This window comes from Geotrypetes seraphini, chromosome 8, assembly GCF_902459505.1.
Source record: "Geotrypetes seraphini chromosome 8, aGeoSer1.1, whole genome shotgun sequence".
In the NCBI taxonomy this organism is placed as follows: domain Eukaryota; kingdom Metazoa; phylum Chordata; class Amphibia; order Gymnophiona; family Dermophiidae; genus Geotrypetes; species Geotrypetes seraphini.
In genome coordinates this window covers 90788547-90812247 of record NC_047091.1, presented here as the reverse complement: position 1 = coordinate 90812247, position 23701 = coordinate 90788547, and the positions used below count along the sequence as shown (strand labels likewise).

General features: G+C 43.3%; 1 protein-coding gene across 4 annotated transcripts in view; it reads right to left on the bottom strand.

Annotated features, from left to right (window-relative positions):
- LOC117365110 (tropomyosin alpha-1 chain) overlaps positions 1 to 23701 on the bottom strand; it is a 175562-nt gene that overhangs the window by 17510 nt on the left and 134351 nt on the right. For all 4 annotated transcript variants that reach the window (XM_033955079.1, XM_033955078.1, XM_033955081.1 and 1 more), the window contains 4 exons: positions 18740 to 18857; positions 15775 to 15845; positions 7528 to 7603; positions 275 to 337 (listed from right to left, as the gene is read on the bottom strand). In XM_033955079.1, coding sequence (XP_033810970.1) covers positions 275 to 337; positions 7528 to 7603; positions 15775 to 15845; positions 18740 to 18857 — 328 coding nt within the window. The remainder of the gene's footprint in view (positions 1 to 274; positions 338 to 7527; positions 7604 to 15774; positions 15846 to 18739; positions 18858 to 23701) is intronic.

The window sequence follows — 23701 nt, the reverse complement described above, 5'->3', positions numbered from 1 at the left end:
AGGGAGGCATTCCCAGGGTTATATTTTGGAAAGGACTGAAATAACGATGTATGTGTATTTTCAAATCATGTTTTCTGTAGAAATTTCACCTGCACGCACAAAAACGAACAGCTGTAACGCCCACGTGTACTTTGTGTGCACTGTGTCCCTTTGAAAGCTCCCATAGGTGCATTGTGCCTTTAAAATTAGGCACAAGTTCTGAACATTTGCTGACAGTTTGAAAACATTCCCCATTAGAGAACAAGAGCTAAATGAGAAATGCATAAGATCTCACCTCTTTCAGTTTATCAGAAAGGAGTTTGATTTCTTCTTCATATTTATCTTCTTTTTCAGAGTACTAAAAAAATAATAGCAGAATTAAAACCACTGTGCAAAAATTGCTACAATCATGAGTTAGCATATTATTCTGCTGGTTCCATTATACTAGGAGTATTTCTTGGTTTCCTTGGTTCAAGATACTCTGGAAAAGTGGTGAGGTACAAGGAGAACTATTTGTGATAGGCCTTAGAGAAAATACATTCTCTGCCTCTTTATAAAAATGCCACCTTCTATTCCCAGCAAAACTAAAACCAGGTGGTACCCTATCATTCCTTTTGGAACTTAGAGGAAACAGCATGCAGATCTAACTTGGTCATTTGGACTAGGATTGCCAATGGGCCAGATTTTTAAGTTTTTTAAATAACCTGGCTGGCAGACCCTTAAAACTGGCAATAGCAAAGCAGGCTTTTTTCCTTCCTGAATGATACATTTTCTGTCTTCCACTCTCCCTCCACCTGCAGTTCAGTATCTCTCCCTCCCCGGAAATCCAGCATCTCCCCATGTCTCTCAGCCTGCCCCAGTGGTACCTCAGAATCTGAACTTAATCCGTTCCGGAACTCAGTTTGAGTTCTGAAACATTCGAGTTCCAAGACAATTTTTTCCCATTGAAAACAATAGAAACTGCATTAATCTCTTCCTTGGTCCCACAAACTCACATTTTCAAATAAATTTAACAGTAAACACACTAGTTTTGTTTTGTAATTTTTTATTCATAACACTCTTGGATATTAACCAATGATAATACAGTACAGTAATTTTCAGTACAGTAATGTAAAGAAACCAGTCTGTAAAAAGAAAGAAAAGCAAGCAAGCTGGGCTTATTTTTCAAAGGCTTCTGTATTGCCAGTTTTGTCTGCTGTTTCTTATTGTTTTAGACACTACAGCGCTGAAACTAGAGAACTGAACGCAGGACAACTACTGTTCTCGCAATTCCAGAGCCCTGAAGAAATGATTATCTTATCATGAAACATTGGCCATCACCTAGTTTCAGCGCTGTAGCATTTAAAACAATAAGAAACAGTGGACAAGACCGCCAACACCGAAGCCTCTGTGAAATAAGTCTAGCTTGTTTTGTAATGTTTTATTCATAACACTCTTAGATACTGTATTAACCAATGATACTGTAATACAGTACAGTAGAGTAATGTTCAGTACAGTAATTTAAAGTAACCAATGATTACCAATCATGATGTGGAACCTGGAACATGAGGTAGATTATTGTTAGGAAGGCAAGTCACTTTCCAGATTAGCCTCTGGTGGTTCAGGTGGATATAGAATGTGAAAACATGTGTTACCAGGCAGGTGTCTTCATTCTGCTCCTTTTTAGGCTCTTTGACAAAGTACCACTTGTAGAGGGCTTGGGATCACCTTCTGTGTTGGCATCAGGTGGATCAGGTGGTTCTGGTGTCAGTATTATGCTCCTTTTTAGGCTCTTTGACAAAGTACCACTTGTAGAGGGCTTGGGATCACCTTCTGTGTTGGCATCAGGTAGTTCTGGTGTCAGTATTCTGCTCCTTGTTAGGCTCTTTGCCAAGGTACCACTTGTAGAGGGCTTGGGATCACCTTCTGTGTTGGCATCAGGTGGTTCAGGTATCTCTATTCTGCTCTTTGTTAGGCTCTTTGCCAAGGTATCACTTGTAGAGGGCTTGGGATCACCTTCTGTGTTGGCATCAGGTAGTTCTGGTGTCAGTATTCTGCTCCTTGTTAGGCTCTTTGCCAAGGTACCACTTGTAGAGAGCTTGGGATCACCTTCTGTGTTGGCATCAGGTGGTTCAGGTATCTCTATTCTGCTCTTTGTTAGGCTCTTTGCCAAGGTACCACTTGTAGAGGGCTTGGGAATCACCTTCTGTGTTGGCATCAGGTGATTCTGGTGTCTGTATTCTGGTGGTGTCTTTTGTGAACCAACATTCCAAAGTGGCTTGATGATGACCTTTTTGAACTTTTCTAAAATGTTCAATGATATTATCATTGAATAAGTTAACACACCTGTTAACAAGGGCTTTATCGGGGTGCCACTTCTCTATGACTGCCTGTGTTTTTGATCACATGTTGAGCAGATCCTTGATTTCAGCTGTGGGTATGGTACCTGCGTTTCCGTCTTCCTATTCTGAAGAAATTTCTTGGGCTACTTCTTTCTGCTGCTGCTGGTTGAGGTGCTGAAGCTCTTCCGTTGTCAACTCTGTCTTGTGATCATAAACTAATTCGTTGACATCCTCTTCGCTGACTTCCAAACCCATGGACTTGCCCAGAGATACGATGTCAGGAACAACAAGTGGTTCTTCAAATCCTTCAATGTTCCTTTCAGCAACACATTCTGGCCAGAGGTTTTTCCAGGTAGAGACCAATGTTCTCAAAGACACTTCCCTCCATGCTTTCTCAATGATTCTTAGGCAATGGAGGATATTGTAGTGATCCTTCCAGAACTCTCGCAGAGTCAGTTCGTTTCATTTGTAACTTCAAAACATCTCTGGAACAAAGCCTTGGTGTACAATTTTTTGAAGTTTGAGATCACCTGGCTGTATAAGAGGAGTGGTATTGGGGGGTAAAAATTTGATCTTGATGAAGCTATATTTGCCCACCAAATTATCCTCCAGTCCTGGTGGATGTGCAGGAGCATTGTCGAGGACAAGGAGAACCTTGATCGGGAGGTTTTTCTCCTGCAGATAAGCCTTTACACGAGGAGCAAACTCCTCGTGTATCCACTCAGTGAAGAACTGCCTGGTAACCCATGCTTTCACATTCAATCTCCACATAACATTAAGTTTGCTCTTAATGATGTTATTCTTCTTAAAGACCTATGGGTTTTCTGAATGGTATACAAGGAGAGGTTTGATCTTGCAGTCCCCACTAGCATTACAACACACCAAAAGAGTAAGGCGGTCTTTCATTGGTTTATAGACGGATACAGACTTTTCTTCCTTTGAGATGTATGTTCGCCTGGGCATCTTTTTCCAAAAGAGGCCAGTTTCGTCACAATTGAACACTTGGTTCGAAACATAGCCCTCACTGATCACAAACTCCTTTACAAACTCTTCAGCTGCTTCAAGATAAGAATTGGCTGCCTCCCCATGCATAACAACACTATGGATCCAGTCCTTTTCTTAAAGTTCTTGAACCACCCTCTACTGGCTTTAAACTCATCCTTTTCATCAGTAGTATCAGGCAGGCCTTTCACTAGATCTTCGTGAAGAACTTTAGCTTTCTCACAAATGATTGTCTCTGAAATCACATCACCAGCAAGCTGTCTTTCATTAATCCAAATAGACAGCAGTTTTTCCATCTCTTTCATGCTTTTTGATCTCCTAGAGGTCAGTGTAGCCCTTTGGCCACATTAGCTGCTTTGATAGTTTCTTTATTTTTCAAAATTGTACACAGTCGATTTAGGCATCCCAAACATAGCAGCAAGATCAACCACACGTGTACTGCTTTCATGCTTAGAGCTACAATTGAAGTTAAGAAAGAGCTTATTGCTAACAGCTTTCCTCTTGCTTTTATTTTCCGCTGGACACAAGGCTAATATAGGTGGCGTAAGGGCTGTGCAGGAACAAGATCAGACCCATGTGGCAGAAACAGCAAGACCAGGTCCCCCTGGCAGAGTAAGCAAGATTGGCTCAGTTGCAGAAACAGCAAGACCAGGTCCCCCTGGCAGAGGCAGCAAGATTGGCTCAGTTGCAGAAACAGCAAGACCAGGTCCCCCTGACAGAGGCAGCAAGATTGGCCCAGTTGCAGAAACAGCAAAATCGGGTCCCCCTGGAAAAAGCAGCAAGATCGGATCCCCCTGGAAGGAGCAGCAAGATCAGTCCCACGTGGCAGAGGGAGCAAGACAGGAACTGCAACCATTGCTCAGCCAAAAGCTTTCCTCCCAGGCAGAAACAGGAAGCTGTGTTAAGAGGGGAAGCTTTGGGCTGAGCAACGCGGGTTAGGATTCCAAAGCAGCATTTGAATTCCAAGACAAAATTTCCTAAAAATAAAAGTTCGGATTCCAAAACGTTCGAGTTCTGGGGCGTTCGGATTCCGAGGTACAACTGTATATCTTGTCTTGTTTCACTTCTAGACCTGGAGGTCTGGCATCTTTCCTTCCCTTTCCTCCCCATCCCTGTGGTCCAGCATCTCTCTTATCCACCCCCATGTTATTCCCCACCCCCATGGGATCTGGTGCTTGCTCAATGATCTTCCCAGTGGTGCTGTTCTATCTATTCAGGCTGCTGGTAGCGTGAGTGAAGTAAACATGCTGCCTTTGGCGACCCGGAAAACTCTCTCTCTGCTACTGCTTCCTGCCTATGCAGAGACAGGAAGCAGTAGCAGAGGAAAAGCTTCCGGGTCGCCGAAGGCAGCATGTTTACTTCACTCACGCTGCTGGCAGCCTGAAAGTTAGAGCAGCACTGCTGAGAATGAGAATGATGAGCAAGCACTGGATCTTGCTGGGGGGAAGGGACTCCAGATAGCTGCCCAGAGGGCCTTGCAATGAAGACCACTGCACTACGGAGATAACCAAAATACACAGAAAGGTGGGGGTACGAGGAAATTCTGCTCTGTTACACTCTGTAAATAACATGCATGACCACATGTATTTAAAAAAACATTTTAACTTAAAAAACAAGGAAGACAAAACAATCCACTTGAGTGTAACCTGCACTAACAGTTAAGGATTTGTTACTCATATTTGTTAGGCTCCTGAACTGAAGAAGCCTCATCGCTCTGCCACCCTGCTTGATAGGGAAATTATGTATGTAACGATGCATTCAAACCCGAGGCCACACCCGAAGTCGAGGCCTTCGAGACCAAAGTTGTCCCCGAGGTCTAGGTTTTCTCGAGCTCCATAGTGCCAAAAAGTTGGTCAAAACGGGCATAGCAGCGATGAAAGGCCTGAGGTTGCAGGGTCAAGCAGCGGTGACAATCTTCAGGGCAATGTCCGGGCCCCAAACAAACCATACACAGACTATGAGGGTCGGTGACGGAAATTGTCCTGCCGCACTGATAACAACGTTTAAACCCGGTGAGAGGCCGGGACATAGAAAACACAAAGTCCGTACTGAGAGAGGTGTGGGGTTGGGCCTAGGCCCAAAGCCTGCGCACCGGACGGCCAAAAAAGAATGAAAGAAAACAAGAATATATATATTTTTTGTTTGTTTTATTGAAAAAGAAAAGAAAGGAGACGCGAACACAGCGACCAAAATGACAATATAGCTGTGGTGAAGAGAAGGCACGAAAGCTGCAGAGCTAAGACGAACAGGTCTTCTCAGCTCCGCGGAAATCGTTGAACTGAGGATCCTCACAGGAGATGCGCCCCCTAGTTCGGGCGGGAAGGCACTCGCGCATGCGCGATGCAGCACTCGTAAGCTCTTATAAGATCTTCAAGTAAGTCTGCTTTCGAGGATATCCGCTGCGGGGCTCCGTCGGTGACGTCACCCATGTGTGAGAATATGCTGCCTGCTTGTCCTGGGATAATCATAGAACCAGTATATTACTTTGTATATTACAGAACCAGTATATTACTTTGTACGTCCACTGTCAAGGGATAGCAATATGTTTCTGTGGCACACGTTTTATATTTATAGACTACTTATATAACCTAAGTGGTTTACATTCAGGTACTTAAGCATTTTTCCCTATCTGTCCTGGTGGGCTCATACTCTAATGTACCTGGGGCAATGGGAAATTAAGTGCCTTGCCCAAGGTCACAAGGAGTAGCATGGGGTTTCAACCCACAACCTCAGAGTGCTGAAGCTGTAGCTCTAACCACTGTACCCCCGCACCCCCTTTGGCGGCAGTTTGAACTGTGGGATCGGTCTTGTGCTAGTTTCTGCTCCGATTATGATTTGTGTTGTTTCGGGGGAAAAACTAATTTGGTTTGTCAACTGGGGGGTTGGGACGGGGTGGGTGGGACCTGCTAAACAATTATTGGTTCATGAGTTTAGGAAGGATGCATTGTAAATATTACATCTTTTTTTATTACTGTTTGATGAATTTGATTCTGTTGAATGCATTCCACGACTGCATTTCTACATTTCTTAATAAAATCATTTTCTCAAGTTAAAAAATATCCAAGGTGCAGCTAATTGCTTCTATAAATAGCCGAGACCTCTCAAAGCATGAGTCTAGTACAACGGAAACAACTGGCACAGGCAGAAACTTTTTTTTTTTAAACCAGGTAATTTATATTTTCTGCTTCAGTGGTGACTGTATGACAACTCTAATGGAGTTCAGTAGTAAGGGCCTCAACTTCCCCTCTACATGGTACAGGTCCTCTATTTAAAAAAAAAAAAAAAAAAAGCCAAGAAGTCAGCTCTCAGATTATAGCTCTGACCTTAAGTTTAATAACAATCAAAACACAAAGAAAAAAAAGTGGTCATCTTTCAAGAACACTTGCTACCAAGGTGAAATGTTGGAGAGTATTCAATTTCTATCTCCGGCCACCAAAACAAAAAACAGAGCAGATTTTTTTTTTTCTTTTTGCCAGCTGCTTCTATTTAACTTTGTTTCTGCCTTCAGTGTACCATCAGATTAACTTATAAAGGATCTTAACTTTACTCTATAAAAGGTCAAACAGTTCTGGTTATCACGGGGAAGCAAAGTTGCTGTATTAAGTGTATACAGACGTATTCAACAAATATTCATAGTAAGACATCCTGTAGACCAGGCCAGTTTGCCACCTCAGAAAAAATTGCACAAAGGTGATTGAAAACTGTAGTCATAAACAAATATAGATATATCTATAAATCAATGATGAGGAGCTGTCAGAAGAAAACAACAAAAGGAAAAAAATCCAACACAATCTGCAGTGAACAGAGTACAAACCAAAACAAAGAAAACTGCACACGGAGTACTCCAGAGATTGTTTCATTGCTGCTGTTGTTTCTTTCAAAGGCTAAGTTTTTGTTTGCGGTTTGATACCTTATCCACCTGGGACCCCTGATGAAGGCGTGTTCACCGAAACACGGACCGTGTCGGGTCCTTTGGTTTGGTTCGAGGTGGTATCATTAACCGCATTCATGATTTTGGCTTAATAAATTTAGCCTGCATCTTTGTACCTGTCTGCAGTTTTCTTTGTTTTGGGCTGTCAGAAGAAAAATTAAACAGAATGCCATGATCACAAACCTTGATATACAAGCAAAACATAGTTGAGAACAAATGACAAGTTGTATTAAAATTTGTGCCTCAAGTTTACAAGGGCAGGGCCTGGCCATTCTGATTTTGTATTAAACCAACCTTTTCTGACTGAGCTTCCAGGGACTTCAGGTTGTTGGTCACATTTTTCAGTTCTTCTTCAAGATCACTGGCCTTACTATACACACATACAAAAAAGGAGAAGGTCAATGTCCAAGCTCCCAGTGTCTAAAGGCAAAGTTACAGTATCTGCTGCAAAATTTTACATTACTACAGTATTATTTGAGACACCATAAAGAAAATAATGTGGGGTTTTGAAAGCTAAGTAGAAAAAAAAATTTTACTGTTAATTGAAATTTATCAAAGAGTTCCTTCCATATTAAATACAGGATTTTCACTTGTTCTGCATTTTTGAGACTTAACATTCTCCTATTAAAATTTGTCAAACTTCAGGCGAATATGTGACTATCAAATAAGAGGTAAACCAGGCCATTACTCAAAAAGAGTCATGTGTCCTCCATGAAGCATTAAGTGCAAGCCATTATTTTTTAGGGGGGGCAGGGAAGGTGGAGTAAGGGAGGAGAGAAGATATCAGGGTAAAATAGGGATTAATCCAAAATATTTACCACAAAACAAATTAATTTACTGGGCCGCATTTCTAAAAATTCAAATCAATTAACAGCATTTGATAAGCACTATTCCAGGCAAAGTCATTGTGGTATATATTATGAACACTATAGGGCTCATTTTCAAAAAAGACAGACATCCAATAGACAGCACAAACTAGCTAACACTTATCTTACTAGTCAAAACATCCAAGTGGGCATTCTCAAAACAGACTTTCTAGATATCTTTCTGGTCATTTTGGCACCAGTGCATCCAAATCTTAAAGGGGTGGGGGGGCTTAGGACTCGGACACACAGCAGGAATAACCAAACCTTTAAAAAAAATGTCCAGGGCTTTTTTTTTTTTTTTTTTTTAGATGTTTGGCACTAGATTTGTTTTAAAAGTATCTAAATATGAAAAGGATTGCCAAACTGACCAGATGACCACTGAAGGGATTAAAGCATGACCCCCCCGTATTCCCCCAGTGTCACTGACCCCCTCCCACCACCCAAAGATGTGAAAAAAAAAAAACCCCAGTACATTCTAACCTGTATTACGAGGGAGGTGCTGAAAAGTTCTCAGTCCAAGCAACCAACTTCCTAACTTCTGAGTGTTATTTTGCTACTGTAGCTGAAAAGAGTGTGTTAGCTTATTTTGTTTAATGCCAATTTTTAGAAACAAAATTCTATATTTTGACATTGTTTCAGATCATTGATTGAACCATATCCACATCATTCTCTTCTTGGTTGGGCTGAGAACTTTTCAGTACCCCTTCCTACAGCTTCAGATGGTAATGCAGATATTTGAGCCTAGAGAGCAAAGGGCACTCTAAAGGTTACTGCAGTGAATTTCACATTAAAAGTCCCAGGTAGATGCCACTAACTTGCTTTTATTGTATGGTGATCTCTCCAAAATCTACTTTACCTACTTAAAGAAGACACCTGCAGACATAAGGGCTATTGTTCTGGTGTACAGTAGAGAATGACACAAGGACAAATATGTCCCTGTAGGAACTCAATTTCCCCATCACTTCCCCATGAGCTTGTTGCCGTCCCTATCCTTGCCTTATTCCTGTAAGCTCTGCCTTAACTACACAAGCCTTGAACACTTATGATTTTGAAGACTGTACAGATGAGGACCGAGCTTGCAGGAATGGGACAGAGATAGGAAAACAACTCTCTGGGACAAAAAAATGAGTTCCTGGCAATCCTTTTCGTATTTAAATTCTCTAGTGTACAGGTAGGTACAGTAAGTTTTGGGTGGGTTTTGGAGGGTTCACCATACAATAGAAGCAAGTTAAAGTGATATTTGCACCTGGTACTTTCAATATGACATTCTCTGCAGTAATCCTTAGTGTGTCCTTCTACTATGCTCAGGAATGTTCAGCTGTCTGAACAGTTTGCTAAGAATGCTGGTTGATTGAATGTCTGAAAAACTTGCCTAATTGTGTGTTTTTTCATGTGGAAATCTTTATATTTGAGAATGGCGAAAAAAGATAGACGTACTAAGGACCAAAGTGTCTACATAGGTCATTAAAAAAAAAAAAACTGTCTTGCTGTTTTGAGAATGGACATTTTCTCTACTGATTTCTAGATATCTTTTCCAAAATGTCCAGACTCAGACATCCTATCGAAAATGCCCCTCTATATTCCATATCCTAATACCATCTACCCCTCCTCCACTTGTCCTCAAAACACCCCCTTCTCCTTTAACCCAACCCAAATAGATATTTCATAACCTCTCCATTAAAAAATGCAGCAAAGACCAACTCACCTCTCCTACTATGTATAAACACCTGGTAAAAGCAACCAGGCCTTCATAACACAATGGATTATTATAAAAATTCCACTCTACCTGAATCTCCAAAATATGCTAAATTCCATAGAACCAGAGCTGTACAGACAAATGCCCTTGCCTTGCGATTTCTAATCGGAATGCAAGAAAGCCCTCCTTATTAGCAGGCAGACCAGGACATGCTTTAAAGGAACTAGTTTTACCTTCAATTTCCCTCCCCAAAACAAATTAGATCATTTATGCAATGGAACGCATCTTTTTATTATCAGGCACCTCAAATCTGGAATGATTTATCGTTTTTAATCAGATCAGAAATTCATTGTAATGTTTTTGGGAAGCTTTTAAAAACATTTTTATTTCAGAAATTTCTATCTTGAAATTGATCATGATGTGTGTTTATTATATTTTAAGGAATTTGGTATTATACTATGGGTCTATTTCCAGTAGTTGAATTTATTGTGATCCACCATGAACTCAAAAGGGCTATGGCAAAATACAAATAGTAATGTAATGTAGTTGCAAACCCTAACCAAGGCCAGCCCTGAATGAGCTGAAGCTCAAACAGAATAGCAGGACACTACTAGACCAAAATTAAAAGTTGCTATCAAATGTGTTACATAAGAGAAATATGGGCTAAATATTCAGACCTAGTGGTCAGCATTTTTTTTTTTTTTAATGTCAGCTGTGACTTTAAAATAAATATATATATTTGTAATTTGGAGGCAATGAATATACATGCAACATGCTGACTTACTGGCAGCTTTTTAGCAGGCCTAAAGTAACCATTTAGCTCTACATATGGTAGCTGAACATAACCATTATTATAGGCAGTTACCACTCATGATCCACCTTAACTCTACACCTTAACGGAACCCCCGCAAATATTGGGGGGGGGGAGTACTGTGTATGAAAAATGAATGGAAAAAATGGTATTACAATTAGTACTATTATGGGGGCGGGGTCTGGGGCAGAGATTGAGTGGAGATGGGCACAACTTAGACCAGTGTTCTTCAACTGCCGGTCTGCGGACCGGTGCCGGTCCACAAAATAATTATCTTATTTCTGCCAGTCCATAGGTGTCAAAAGGTTGTAGAACTCTGGTCTAGCCAACACATACCAGCTCATATTAGATAAGTTCCTGCTATGGTAAAACCAGAGGACATAATTTGAGGTTGAGGGGTGGTAGATTCAGGGGCAATGTTAGGAAATTCTACTTTACGGAGAGGGTAGTGGATGCCTGGAATGCGCTCCCGAGAGAGGTGGTGGAGAGTAAAACTGTGACTGAGTTCAAAGAAGCGTGGGATGAACACAGAAGATTTAGAATCAGAAAATAATATTAAATATTGAACTAGGCCAGTTACTTGGCATACTTGCACGGTCTGTGTATGGCCGTTTGGTGGAGGATGGGCAGGGGAGGGCTTCAATGGCTGGGAGGGTGTAGATGGGCTAGAGTAAGTCTTAACAGAGATTTCGGCAGTTGGAACCAAAGCACAGTACCGGGTAAAGCTTTGGATTCTTGCCCAGAAATAGCTAAGAAGAAAAAATTAAAAAAAAAAAAAAAAATTTAAATTGAATCAGATAGGGCAGACTGGATGGACCATTCGGGTCTTTATCTGCTGTCATCTACTATGTTACTATGTATACAGAGCTTACAGTCTAGTCTATAAAAATCCTCGGAGTCATCTTGAACCGATGCCTCACTTTAGAACAACACACTAACACCCAGGTCAAAAAATGTTTTTCCACCCTGTGGAAACTCCGCTCCATCAAACATTACTTTGATTTTCCCACCTTCAGATTGCTGGTCCAATCCCTAATTCTAAACTCCCTGGATTACTGCAATACCATATATCTGGGCTCTTACAAAAAAACCATTAAACGACTACGACTTATTCAGAATACCGCAGTCCGCCTCATCTACGGGCTCAAAAAATCAGACCACATCAGCCCTTTCTACAGGAAACTTCACTGGCTACCGTTCGAAGCAAGGATCATCTTCAAATTCGCCTGCCTCTGCTTCAAAACCCTAACTGGCTCAGCCCCGATATATCTTTCACGCCACTTCACCTTCCCAGGCTCTAACCGTACACGCAATGCACACCTGTTTGCCTACCCCTCCCCAAAAGGATGCATCCACAAAAGATTCTTCGATAAAACCCTCTCTTTCCAAGCTGGCAAATGGAATGACTGCCTGTCCACTCTCATCTCTCTTGCCCCAACTTATCAATCCTTCAGGAAATCTCTAAAAACATACCTCTTTGATAAATTCCTCTAACCCCCGTCCCCCCGACCAAACTAATAATCCCTTGCCTCCCTCCCTACCCTTCCCCTCTCCCCATGCAACAATTATTGGATCTTTTTGTAATTGTCACTGGTTTATGCCATATAATTGTTAACCAATTCTCTGCACCTACATTGTTTAAATCGCTCTGAACTGTTTTTCGATATGCTGTAACCTCGATGTAACTTCGCTATAACTAAGCTGTAACTTCGCTGTAAATGTACAGTCTCTTATCCTGTAAACCGCTCTGAACTGCTTTGTGGTATTGCGGTATAAAAAAAAAGTTATTATTATTATTATTATTAGTCAACACATACATCAAGACAAATAGGCAGCCTCAAACATGGCCAAAATCAAAGTTGCTAATCATCAGGGACAGCCAGTATTTAACATTTATAAGCAGGTCTTGAAAAGGTAGATATTTTGGTCAGATAGGAATATGACCCAAGAAGGCATTATAATACACCTTAAGTATGCTGTTTAAACACAGAGCAAAGTGGAAAGTGCATAGTAGGGAGCTACAGAGTGAAAGAACATGTACAGGAATAGCAGAATATAGAAGCACATGAAAGTTAAATATTCTCTGCCTTTCAAATTCTGCTAACCTATCCCAAAGCTATATTTTATATGAAATATAAAATGATGTTGTACAGTCCAAAATGTCTTTCCCCACTCCCTCTTAGAAACTGGGATACCCCTGAGCGGAATGCATCGGAAATAGCACATAGAGGGATTGGGTTGATTAAGTAGAAAGGCTTGATGAAGCAGGAGCACAAACTCTGGGGAGAAGGTTTGCGAGCCCTCAGAATCCACCTGAGATGCAGAGCTAGGGTTAGCAGAGGTGCCCAAGGCTAAAGACCCTTGCCCTGCTAAAATAGAGGGTGCCCCTCCATGTTGGACCATTTCTGAAACCCTGGGAGAAAAAGCAGGCCTCACTGACACCTCCCCATCAAGGTATCTGCCAATATATCTTCCAAAATGCTCATAGCACTTTCTGACAGAAGCTGAAAAAAGCCAGGGCCCCCGACGTTGTAGAGCACTTAGAACACAGCCCTGATGCTGCTCTCCCCTTTCCAATGGGAGCAGCGTTTAACAAGTTTCATTGCCATCAGTCACGGTTCCCGCCAAAAACGCAGCTTGTACTTTTTTTTTCCAACGAGGTTGCAATCCCAGCCGCAAGGTTTGTTTTATAAAGCGCAAGAAACAAACTGCTTACCAGTGGTGGGAGCAGTTACAGCCCTGTGGGAAACCGCAGCAGAGACCCGAATCCAAGAGAAGGCAGAGATTGCAAGGCCGACATTAAAGGCAAGACACAAGGAAGCAGGGAAAGCAAACAGGAGCCAGAGAGAGCAAAAAGGCTGAGGGTCTTATCCTACCGGCTGCTTCAGGCACGATTCCTCCGGGCTCTGTAGAAAGGGCTGCTAATTGCAGAGAGAACTACCAACAGAGGTAAATATTGGCTCCCCTGGAGTTTTGCTGTAAGTTGATCCTCCTGGCTCAGGTTTTTTTTTGTAGCCCAAAGACAAAAATCTTTCCTATTCTATCTCCAATTTTTGTTTATAACTGAAGGAGGGAGGAAGGGAGCCAGCTACTCCAAAGGGACCCAGGGCAGGGGGATGGGAATTGACCTGGTGTACCCCAGAGCCAGGAACCCCAAAATTGGACCCCTAGCTCACTGAATTAGTATTCTAAGACAGGAGCAAGGCTATCATCAGAATGAAGCCAGGAGCATGGGAAATATCCATCCATCTGCCTGCTGGAGATGGAGAATACTGGGCAGCCAGGGAGCATACCTTCCTATATCACAGAAGATAACTCAGTGCTCTCTATCTCTGCCTGCTGGTGGATGAACACAACCCATTCGTCTGCTTGTGATGACAGGGAATACTATGTTTTAGCTTATGTTCTGAGTTAAATTTGTGTTCTAAAAGTATTTGGTTTTGGTTGGTTGGTTTATGTAAATTTTTGTTATGGATGTTAGATGTTGCACTCCACCCTGGACAGTCATTTGACTGAATTTGGCAGATATAGTGGTGCTGGTGGTGGTGGTAGTAGTTGTAGTAGTAGAATCAAAATTACAAAGTTAACAAAAACTGTCAGATAATATCAAATAGCAGCATGAAAAGTTTGAATTACTTTTGCTGTGGTAGCTATGATAGAATTTTCTAAAATTTATATATGAACCAGAAAATATTAAAAATTTGAATTCTTTATTAGAAAAAACACGTTGACTTTGATATCATAGGAACCTCCAAAAGAAAAGCTGAATTTCAACAGTTGGATCCAATTGAGATGTAAAGTTCACAATCAAAACTACTCTCCCCTTCTTTATCACTTTTTTTTTTTTTTTAATAAATCAAAGATGTTGCCTGTTTTTAAAGCTCTTGTGGGAAGAGGATAAATTACAGAAAGCTGATTTCCAAATAGTTTCTAATGCCATTCCTACGACAGAAAAGACAAGGGGTTACTGCTAATACAGAATTCAAGTCTCTATACCATCAGTTTCCAGTTATTCAAGCTTCAAGTTTATTTAAAAATTGGATTCAACTGCAATATCATATTTCAAAGTGATGCACAAATTAAAAATTGGGGTACCAACAAAACTCAATGCACACTAAACTCGGACAGTACCAGACAAACATAGGATAGGCGGATTGAACTACAATAAATTAGAGAAAAAGAGAGACATAAAAGGGTTAGAACAATAGGGTCGGAATTGATTACCCATTAAGTTTTTCTCTTAGAAATAAATGGCCTCAGATCAAAATAGGATTCAAATGTATCCATATGAAGTCAAATTTCAAGATTCAAATGCGTCCTTGTAAAGCCAGCTTTTAAATAGTCCTTTGAACCTGTTAAGTATTTTTCTTCCCTAATATAGGATGGCAGCGAGTTCCATATTTGCGGAGCCATGACAAAGAAGATTGTATTTCTCAGAGTGTTGATGAATCTTAGAGAAGGGACTGAAAGAAGGTTTTTATCCTCAGATCTTAGAGATCTGTTAGGGGCATAAGGTATCAAGTACCTTTCTAAAAATGTGGGTGCTTTATCTATAAGTATTTTATGAGTTAGTAATGATAATTTCCGTAGAGTTCATGTCTAAATGGTACATAAGCAAATGGTATGAATCCTATCGATTGGCTGAGAGTTAATAGAGGGGCCAAAAATATATTAAACAGTAAAGGGGATAATATTGAGCCCTGTGGAATACCATAATTTGTTGAGACTGAGCTAGAAAGAGCTATTCAATTCACCAAATTATTTGACACAACACGTGTAACAATTTTCTGTCACTGCTTCATCCTTATGAACACAATGCCTTAGGATCTCACACAGGAATATTTCATAATAAAATTCAGAACGTTCCTGTTTAAGGATGCATTCAACACATGAGAACAATCATTTCAAATGAAGAAAACATTCATTCTTCCCAACCTTTTGTACTTTTCCTCTTCCCTTCTTTTTTATTTTTCTTAATATAATGTATTCCCTCCCCCCTTATCCTCTTGGCTTCATGTTAGTTAAACAAGTATTGTCTATGTTTTTTAATTTTTTTTATATAGTTTTTACTTTTATAACCAATTTTATTATAAATCATTTAAGATAGGTTTGATAGACGGTATATATCAAGAAACTAATAAACTTGCAACAAACTGCTAATCACTCACAGTTCTGAAACTTCAGCGCGTTCCTCAGCTCGCTCCAGCTCACCCTCCAGAATGACTAGTTTTCGTGCAACCTGCAGACAGAGGGAAAAAAAAGAGAGAGAAAACATTCCATAAGAGAAACATATTTTCATTATCATCAGGTAATGACTCCTTCAGCCCCAGCCCCCCCCCAAAAAAAAATAAAAAAGAAATATATATATATATACCTATATATGGTTTTTTTTTAGAGAGAGAGAGATTTATTGCCGATATTTAGATTTTTTTTTTTTGCTTGGATTGAACCCCACTATTTAACTTTCTCCACTGAAAATAATGACATAAGTACATAAGAATAGCCTTACTGGGTCAAACCAATGGTCCATCAAGCCCAGTAGCCCATTCTCACAGTGGCCAATCCAGGTCACTAGTACCTGGCCAAAACCCAAGGACCATTTAAACCCACTCTGTTTTCTGTCTTTCAACCAATTCTTAATCAATAATAATAAAACTCTAAGCGCGCATGCGCGCTCCTACCTCTGTGATCCTTGTCTCCGTGATCCGTAGCTCCGTGGCAGAAAAGGCAGAGACATAGTAGTAGTGGCGCTTGCGCAGGTGGCGATTTTCAGTGCTTGCGCAGTAGAATAGAACTGCCAAGCAGGGAGAAACTGCCGAGCAAGGGAAGTATCTCAACACAGTGGCAGCAGGAACCACCGATCAGGGAAGCGTCTCAGCACAGTGGAACCACTGAGCAGGGAAGTGGCTCAGGGCAGTGGCAGCAGTCCAACCTTGCCAACCCCCCATTTCTTACCCAAAGCAGTGGCAGCGCTGTAAACAGGCTGTTCGCAGCAAGCCCTGGCAAGGCCTTTCCTCTGCCACATCACTTCAGATGTGGTAGAGAAAAGGCCCTGTCGGGGCTGGCCGCAAACAGCCTGTTTACAGCACTGCCACTGAAGGAAGGAAGGAAGGAAGAAAGGGGGCAGGGAGAGAGATAGAAAGAAAGGGGGCAGGAAGAGAGACAAATAAAGATAGAGGGGGCAGGAAGAGAGACAAACAAAGAAATATGGGGGCAGGGAGAGAGAGAAAGAAACAAAGAAAGAAAGATGGGGCAGAGAGAAAAAGAAAGAAAGAGACAGCGGGAGAGAAAGAAAGAAATTCTACACATCTGTTCTAGCACCCATTAATGTAACGGGCTTAAACACTAGACTATAATAAAACATTACCTCCTATCCCATGACTTTCTAATTTCCTCAGAAGTCTTTCATGAGGTACTTAGTCAAATGCCTTTTGGAAATCCAAATATACAATATCAACTGGTTCACCTTTATTCACATGTTCATTCATTCCTTCAAAGAAATGCAGTAGATGGGTGAAGCAAGATTTCTCTTGACAAAATCCATGCTGGCTTTCTCTCATTAATCCATGCTTATGTATATGTTCTGTCATTTGTTCTTTATAATAGTCTCTACCATTTTGCATGGCACAGACTCAGACTCACTAGTCTATAATTTCCCGGATCAACTCTGGAATGCCTTTTAAAAATCAGAGTCATGTTGGCCACCCTTCAGTCTTCTGGTACTATGCTAGTTTTAAAGAAAAAATTACAAATTACTAACAGTAGCTCTGCAAGTTCATTTTTCCATTCTATCAGCACTCTGGGATGTATACCATCCAGTCCAGGCGATTTGCTACTGTTCAATTTGTCAAACTGATCCATTATATCATCCAGTGTTACAGAGCTTTGTACGAGTTTCTCTTCGCTATGGCCTTGTCTTCCCTGAGAGCCCCTGTTATCCCTCAAGTCATCTAGCGGTCCAACCAATTTCTCTTCCCAGCTTCTTGCTTTTAACATACCTAAAAAAGTTTTTACTGTGTGTTTTTGCTTCCAGCGCAATCTTTTTTTCAAGGTCTCTTCGCCTTCCTTATTAGCGCCTTGCATTTGACTTGACATTCCTTGTGCTATTTACAATTATTTTCAGTCAGATTCTTCTTCCGCTTTCTTTTAGCTCTAATAGCTTCCTTCACTTCACTCGTTAACCATGCTGGCTGCCGTTTGGTCTTCTGTCCTCCTTCCTCCTTTTTTAATCTAAGGAACATATCTAGTCTGGGCTTCCAGGAAGGTATTTTATATAACATCCATCTCTGATGTATATTTTTGAACTTTAAGTTTCTTTTTTACCACTCTCCTCATGAAAATCCCCAGTTATAAAAACATTACCCTTTAAAATTCAGAAATCTTATATACCTACTACAAGTGGCTTGGTATGAAGCCAAGCATTCACCATCTCTTTTATGGATCTTCTATGTTTACTTTTGTTAATAAATACAAAACTCTTGACAAACTATTTACTGTCTTGCTTTGAATTCAGAATCTCTCAGCACTCAGCATCCATTCCCATGTATGCCATATACGCAGAGCCAACAGAAGATCTCTCCTTCTGACTTGATTAGGATCCAGAACCTAGGACCCCAGAAAAAAGCAGGATTCTTGAAGCCTAGCATCCAAAGGCTTGATGATGAGCTCCTGTGATCAAACATGGCAAACTAAGATGATATATTTATATATTTATTCTGAAATGCGCATCCTCTCTGGGGCATTTCTTCAGGCACACACCTGACAGGAAACTACTACTACTAATTACTACTCTCTTCTATAATGCTACTAGTCATATGCAGTGTTGTACATCAACACACAGAAGAGACAGATCCTGCTCAAAAGAGCTTTCAATCCAGTCAAGACAGACAAACCAGATGGGAGAATTATAGAGGGAGCAATAAGACAGATATTGGTGCTTAGGCTGGAGTTCAGAACAGAAAGCATCTTCAAAGGAAGTGCGCTTTGAGTATGGATTTAAATACTGTCAGAGATAGAGCTTGACAGCTTGAAACACAGTGGCAGCTCCCTAGGAACTCACAGCTATCTCCTCTGGATCCTTAGCCTGGCACAGATGCATACAGTACAATTGCCAGCCTCCTCGGCGCACCTTACCTCTTCATATTTGCGATCGGCTTCTTCAGCAATATGCTTAGCCTCTTTTAGTTGCATTTCCTGAATTTCCATCTTCTCTTCATCTTTCATTGCTCTGTTTTCAATTACTTTCATACCTCTGCAAAAAGATATGCAAAATTATGATAACACCTATTGGAGCACAGATCCATTTATACAACAAACATTCAATTTAGGGTGTAAAAACAGAAAGAGAAAGTTAAGATAGGGGTTGTCAAGAAAATGTAAGATCCACCGCCCTATCCACAATGATTCCGCAACTATGAATCATCATCCCAAATCACAAAATTCAAATGGTATGGGATCAATCCCCCTCTTCCTTCAGAATGAACCATTTCCCCCTACCTCTGGGTCCTTCATTTTGATCTGCAACCAGCAGTAAGTGTAAGCATGCATGTGCTCGAAAGATCTTCCGCCTCATCCTGTATAGGTTCCTGTTAGACTCGGAGCACTGGGCCCATAAGACTGCTGCCCCTTTCTCCTCTTTGCATCAGTGTGATAGCACAAGGGCTTATGGATATCTGCTATTTATGTTGTGGTTATGATTGGGGGGGGAGGGGCAGACCACAACACACTAGACAAAAGTTTAGGAAACACTTGCACCTTTCAGACAACTAGGTCCTTCTCAGGGTAGTCTTCATTTGGTTCTCCATAACATTTTTAAGAGTGGCACGATATGAAATAAGAGATTATGTTCTTACCTTGATTAATATCTATTCCATTAAATAGGTGTGTCATTCTGAACAAGCGGATTATCTCCCCATGGCCACAAGCCATGCAGAAGGAATCCACTCTAGATTTTTTTCTGTGATCCTCCTACTTCACCAGGAGCTCTACTGTCATCTACAATTAGTACCCAAGTATGCAAGAGCTCTAACATGAGGTCAAAGTAAGGACAACTCCAGCACAGAACAATGGCTTGAAACACTGCTGTTGACAGCATCCACTCTCCCAGATCCAAGGTCTGTTTGCGGAGGAAGTCAGCTTGAACATTGACCACACCTGTGACATGCGCTGCCAATAGCACCTGAAGATGACTCTCTGCCCAGCATGTGGGCTTCCAGACAGATATGCACTCTTTTTGCCATTCTAGCGACTAGCATATGCCACTGCTGTAGCATTGTCGAATGAGACACTGAATGCTTGACTGAGAGTCTTCTGCAATTTGGATAGAGCCAACCAAATGACATGCAGTTCCAGACTGTTGATCCACTAATTCTTCTGAGAGGGCAGCCAATGCCCCTGAATCGGACTACAGTTGCAATGAGCGCCCCCGCCTAGGAGACTGGCATCTGTCATTATGACCATCCAGGGAGAAATCCAAAGAGGCATGCCCTTGGAAAGGGACTAAGGACGAAGCCACCATTCCATGCTGGTCCAAGCCTCCAGCGTCCAGGATCAACAGTTCTATAATGCGTCCATCTGTAGATGTAGCGTGAGAATAACGTATGTTGGAGAGGACACATGTGGGCTCTCACCCAAGACACCACGTCTATTGTGGGTGCCATGGACCCCAGAAACATGCTGAAACAGCTGATTTTTCCAAGAGAAAAGAAACCTGAGAGCATGGTTTCTATCTACGTGCCTCTGGTAGATGGATGCAGCTGGCAGCTGTGTCGAACAAGAGTCTCAGGTACTCTCAGGATTGAGTTCAACATCAAATTACTCTTTCGGTAAATTACAATCCAACCTAGATCCACCAGGACTCAAATCACCTGATCCACTGTGCACCGACCCTCAGACAACAAGGGGCCCTGATCAGCCAGTCTTCCAGGTAGAAATGCACTTGCAGTCCTATCTTTTGCAGGTGAGTTGCTACCACAACCATCACTTTGGTGAAGGTGCGAGGAGCTGTCACCAGGCCAAAGGACAGAGCTGAAAAGTGATGATGAATTTCCAGAACATGAGACCTTGAGAAAAACTTTCTGTGGTCTGGGAAAATAGGAATAAGTAAATAGGCTTTTGTCAAATCCAGAGAGCCTAGGAACTGTCCCGTGATCACGATCACTGGTGCTATGACAGATCAAATCAATTCCAAGCGAAAGTGTGGAACTCTGAGCGCTGCATTTACTTAAGAAAGGTCCCAAAAGAGGTCTCCAATCATTGGAGCCTTTCTTTGGCACAATGAAGTATTTGGAGTATTTCCCTGAGCCCGAGCCCAAATATCGAGCAACCTTCTCAGAGTGGCTTGTACCTTGGCCACCTTTTCCAAGCACCCTGTGGGAGAGTCCACAAACCAATCAGAGGTTAGGCAAGTGCCAGCTTGTAGCCTGACAGAATAATGTCCACAACCAAATGGTTGGATGAAATCTGAACTCAGGCCTGGAGAAATGCCGAGAGTCTGCCCTTGATGTGAAGAGGGACTTCCCTCAGCCTAGCGTCATTGCGATTTCTTAGTAGATGGAGCGGCACGGAATACAGAGACCTGGTTATGCCTGGAACTGGAAAACCTCTGCCTGAAGCCATGGAAGAATTTCTGCAATGTGAAACTGGAATATTGGTGAGAGTGCCTGGAGCCACAAAAATTAGAGCACCCTGAGCTTCTAGAGCAGGGGTGTCAAAGTCCCTCCTTGAGGGCCACAATCCAGTCAGGTTTTCAGGATTTCCCCAATGAATATGCATGAGATCTATTTGCATGCACTGCTTTCATTGTATGCTAATATATCTTGTGCATATTCATTGGGGAAATCCTGAAAACCCGACTGGATTGCAGCGGACTGCGGCGGACCTACTTTGACATCTGTGCTTTAGAGGTTCTGCGTCAACTATCAAGCAGGGTCTTGGGGCGACAGACCACCACATTGTTCTTGAGATCATCCAGGTCTTTACCAAATAACTGCCCCTTACAAGGGAGTCTGACAAAAGGAGCTTTAAAAGGTGGAATCACCAGCTCATTGTCTGATCCATAGCATTCTACAAGCAGAAATTGAATAAGCTGACTTTACCCAGGAAACGTATAATATCATATAGACTGTCAGCTACATAATCCACACCAAAGAAAAGTAGTTGAGGAAAAGGGACAGCTCCCTCACTCTCCAAAGTACCGTATTTTCACGCAAATAACGCGCACCCGTGTAAAACGCGCACACGGGTATAGCGCGCAGAAATCACGATGATATGTACAAAAACTTTTGTATACCGCGCTCACGGGTATACCGCGCATGATGCCCGACGCTCCTTTCGCCCGCCCTGACTTTCCGTGCGCTGTCCCGACTCTCCGTTCACCCCCCCTGACTTCCGTGCACTGCCCTGACTTTCCGTGCGCTGTCCCGACTCTCCGTTCACCCCCCCTGACTTTCCGTGCATTGTCCCCCCTTGAAGTCCTGTCCCCCCTTGAAGGTCTGTCCCCATCCTGAAAGCCTGATGCCCCCCCCGACGTCCGATACATCCCCCCTCCCCGGCAGGACCACTCGCACCCCCACCCCGAAGGACCGCCGACTCCCCAACAATATCGGGCCAGGAGGGAGCCCAAACCCTCCTGGCCACGGCGACCCCCTAACCCCACCCCGCACTACATTACGGGCAGGAGGGATCCCAGGCCCTCCTGCCCTCAACGCAAACCCCCTCCCCCCAACGACCGCCCCCCCCCCCAAGAACCTCCGCCCATCCCCCAGCCGACCCGCGACCCCCCTGGCCGATCCCCTCGACACCCCCACTCGCCTTCCCCGTACCTTTGTGTAGTTGGGCCAGAAGGGAGCCCAAACCCTCCTGGCCACGGCGACCCCCTAACCCCACCCCGCACTACATTACGGGCAGGAGGGATCCCAGGCCCTCCTGCCCTCGACGCAAACCCCCCTCCCCCCCCCAACGACCGCCCCCCCCAAGAACCTCCGACCGCCCCCCCAGCCGACCCGCGACCCCCCCTGGCCGACCCCCCCGACCCATGTGCCTCAGGCCGCGCCCCCAGGTGGGACCTAAGGCTCCAGGGCCTATTCTGATTGGCCCACGCGCCTTAGGCCCCACCAGTAGGCGGAGCTTTAGGACGGATGGGCCAATCCGGCCTCATTCCTTCGTTGGCTGCCTGCCGGACAGGCGGGTTTGGCTCCCGTCTGTCCGGCCAACTACCAAAGGTACGGGGAAGGGGGGTGGGGGGTCGTGGGGGTCGCCAGGGGGGTCGCGGGTCGGCTGGGGGGGGCGGTCGGAGGTTCTGGGGGGGGGCGGTCGTTGGGGGGGGGGGTGTTTGCGTCGAGGGCAGGAGGGCCTGGGATCTCTCCTGCCCGTAATGTAGTGTGGGGTGGGGTTAGGGGGTCGCCGTGGCCAGGAGGGTTTGGGCTCCCTTCTGGCCCGATATTGTCGGGAAGTCGGCGGTCCTTCGGGGTGGGGGTGCGAGTGGTCCTGCCGGGGGGGAGGGGGATGTATCGGACGTCGGGGAGTCGGCCGGGCAAGAGGGCTTGGGCTCCCTCTTGCTCCGATCGTGGATGCGGGTGCGGGTGGGAGCGCGTGCGAGCGGTCGTTCGGGGTGGGGGTGCGAGCGGTCCTGCTGGGGGGGTGAATCGGGCGTCGGGCGGGGTGGGAACTATGTTTAAAAACTTTTGTATACCGCGCTCACGCATATAACGCGCGAGGGGTATGCGCGGTAGGTAAAAACGCGTATAACGCGCGCGTTATATGCGTGAAAATACAGTAAGCAGTCTGTACAGACAATCACATGTAACAAAGGACGCCGCCAAGACAAATGTGACTCCCAAAGTCACTGCCTCGAAAAGTCTCCTGAATACAACCACTCGGCAGTCCTACATATTTTGGAACACCATACCGCCTTCGCTCGAAAGGGAGGTGCACTTAGTAACCTGTGCATCCAAGGAATCACTTTAGGCTGACTAAAAAGGTCCTGATATTCCTATGCAATAAGATGCAGCCTGGACATGGCTCTTACTACTTAGATAGACCTTTCAGAAGATTCCCACTGCTCCGAAATGAAGACATTAACGTCTATATACCAGG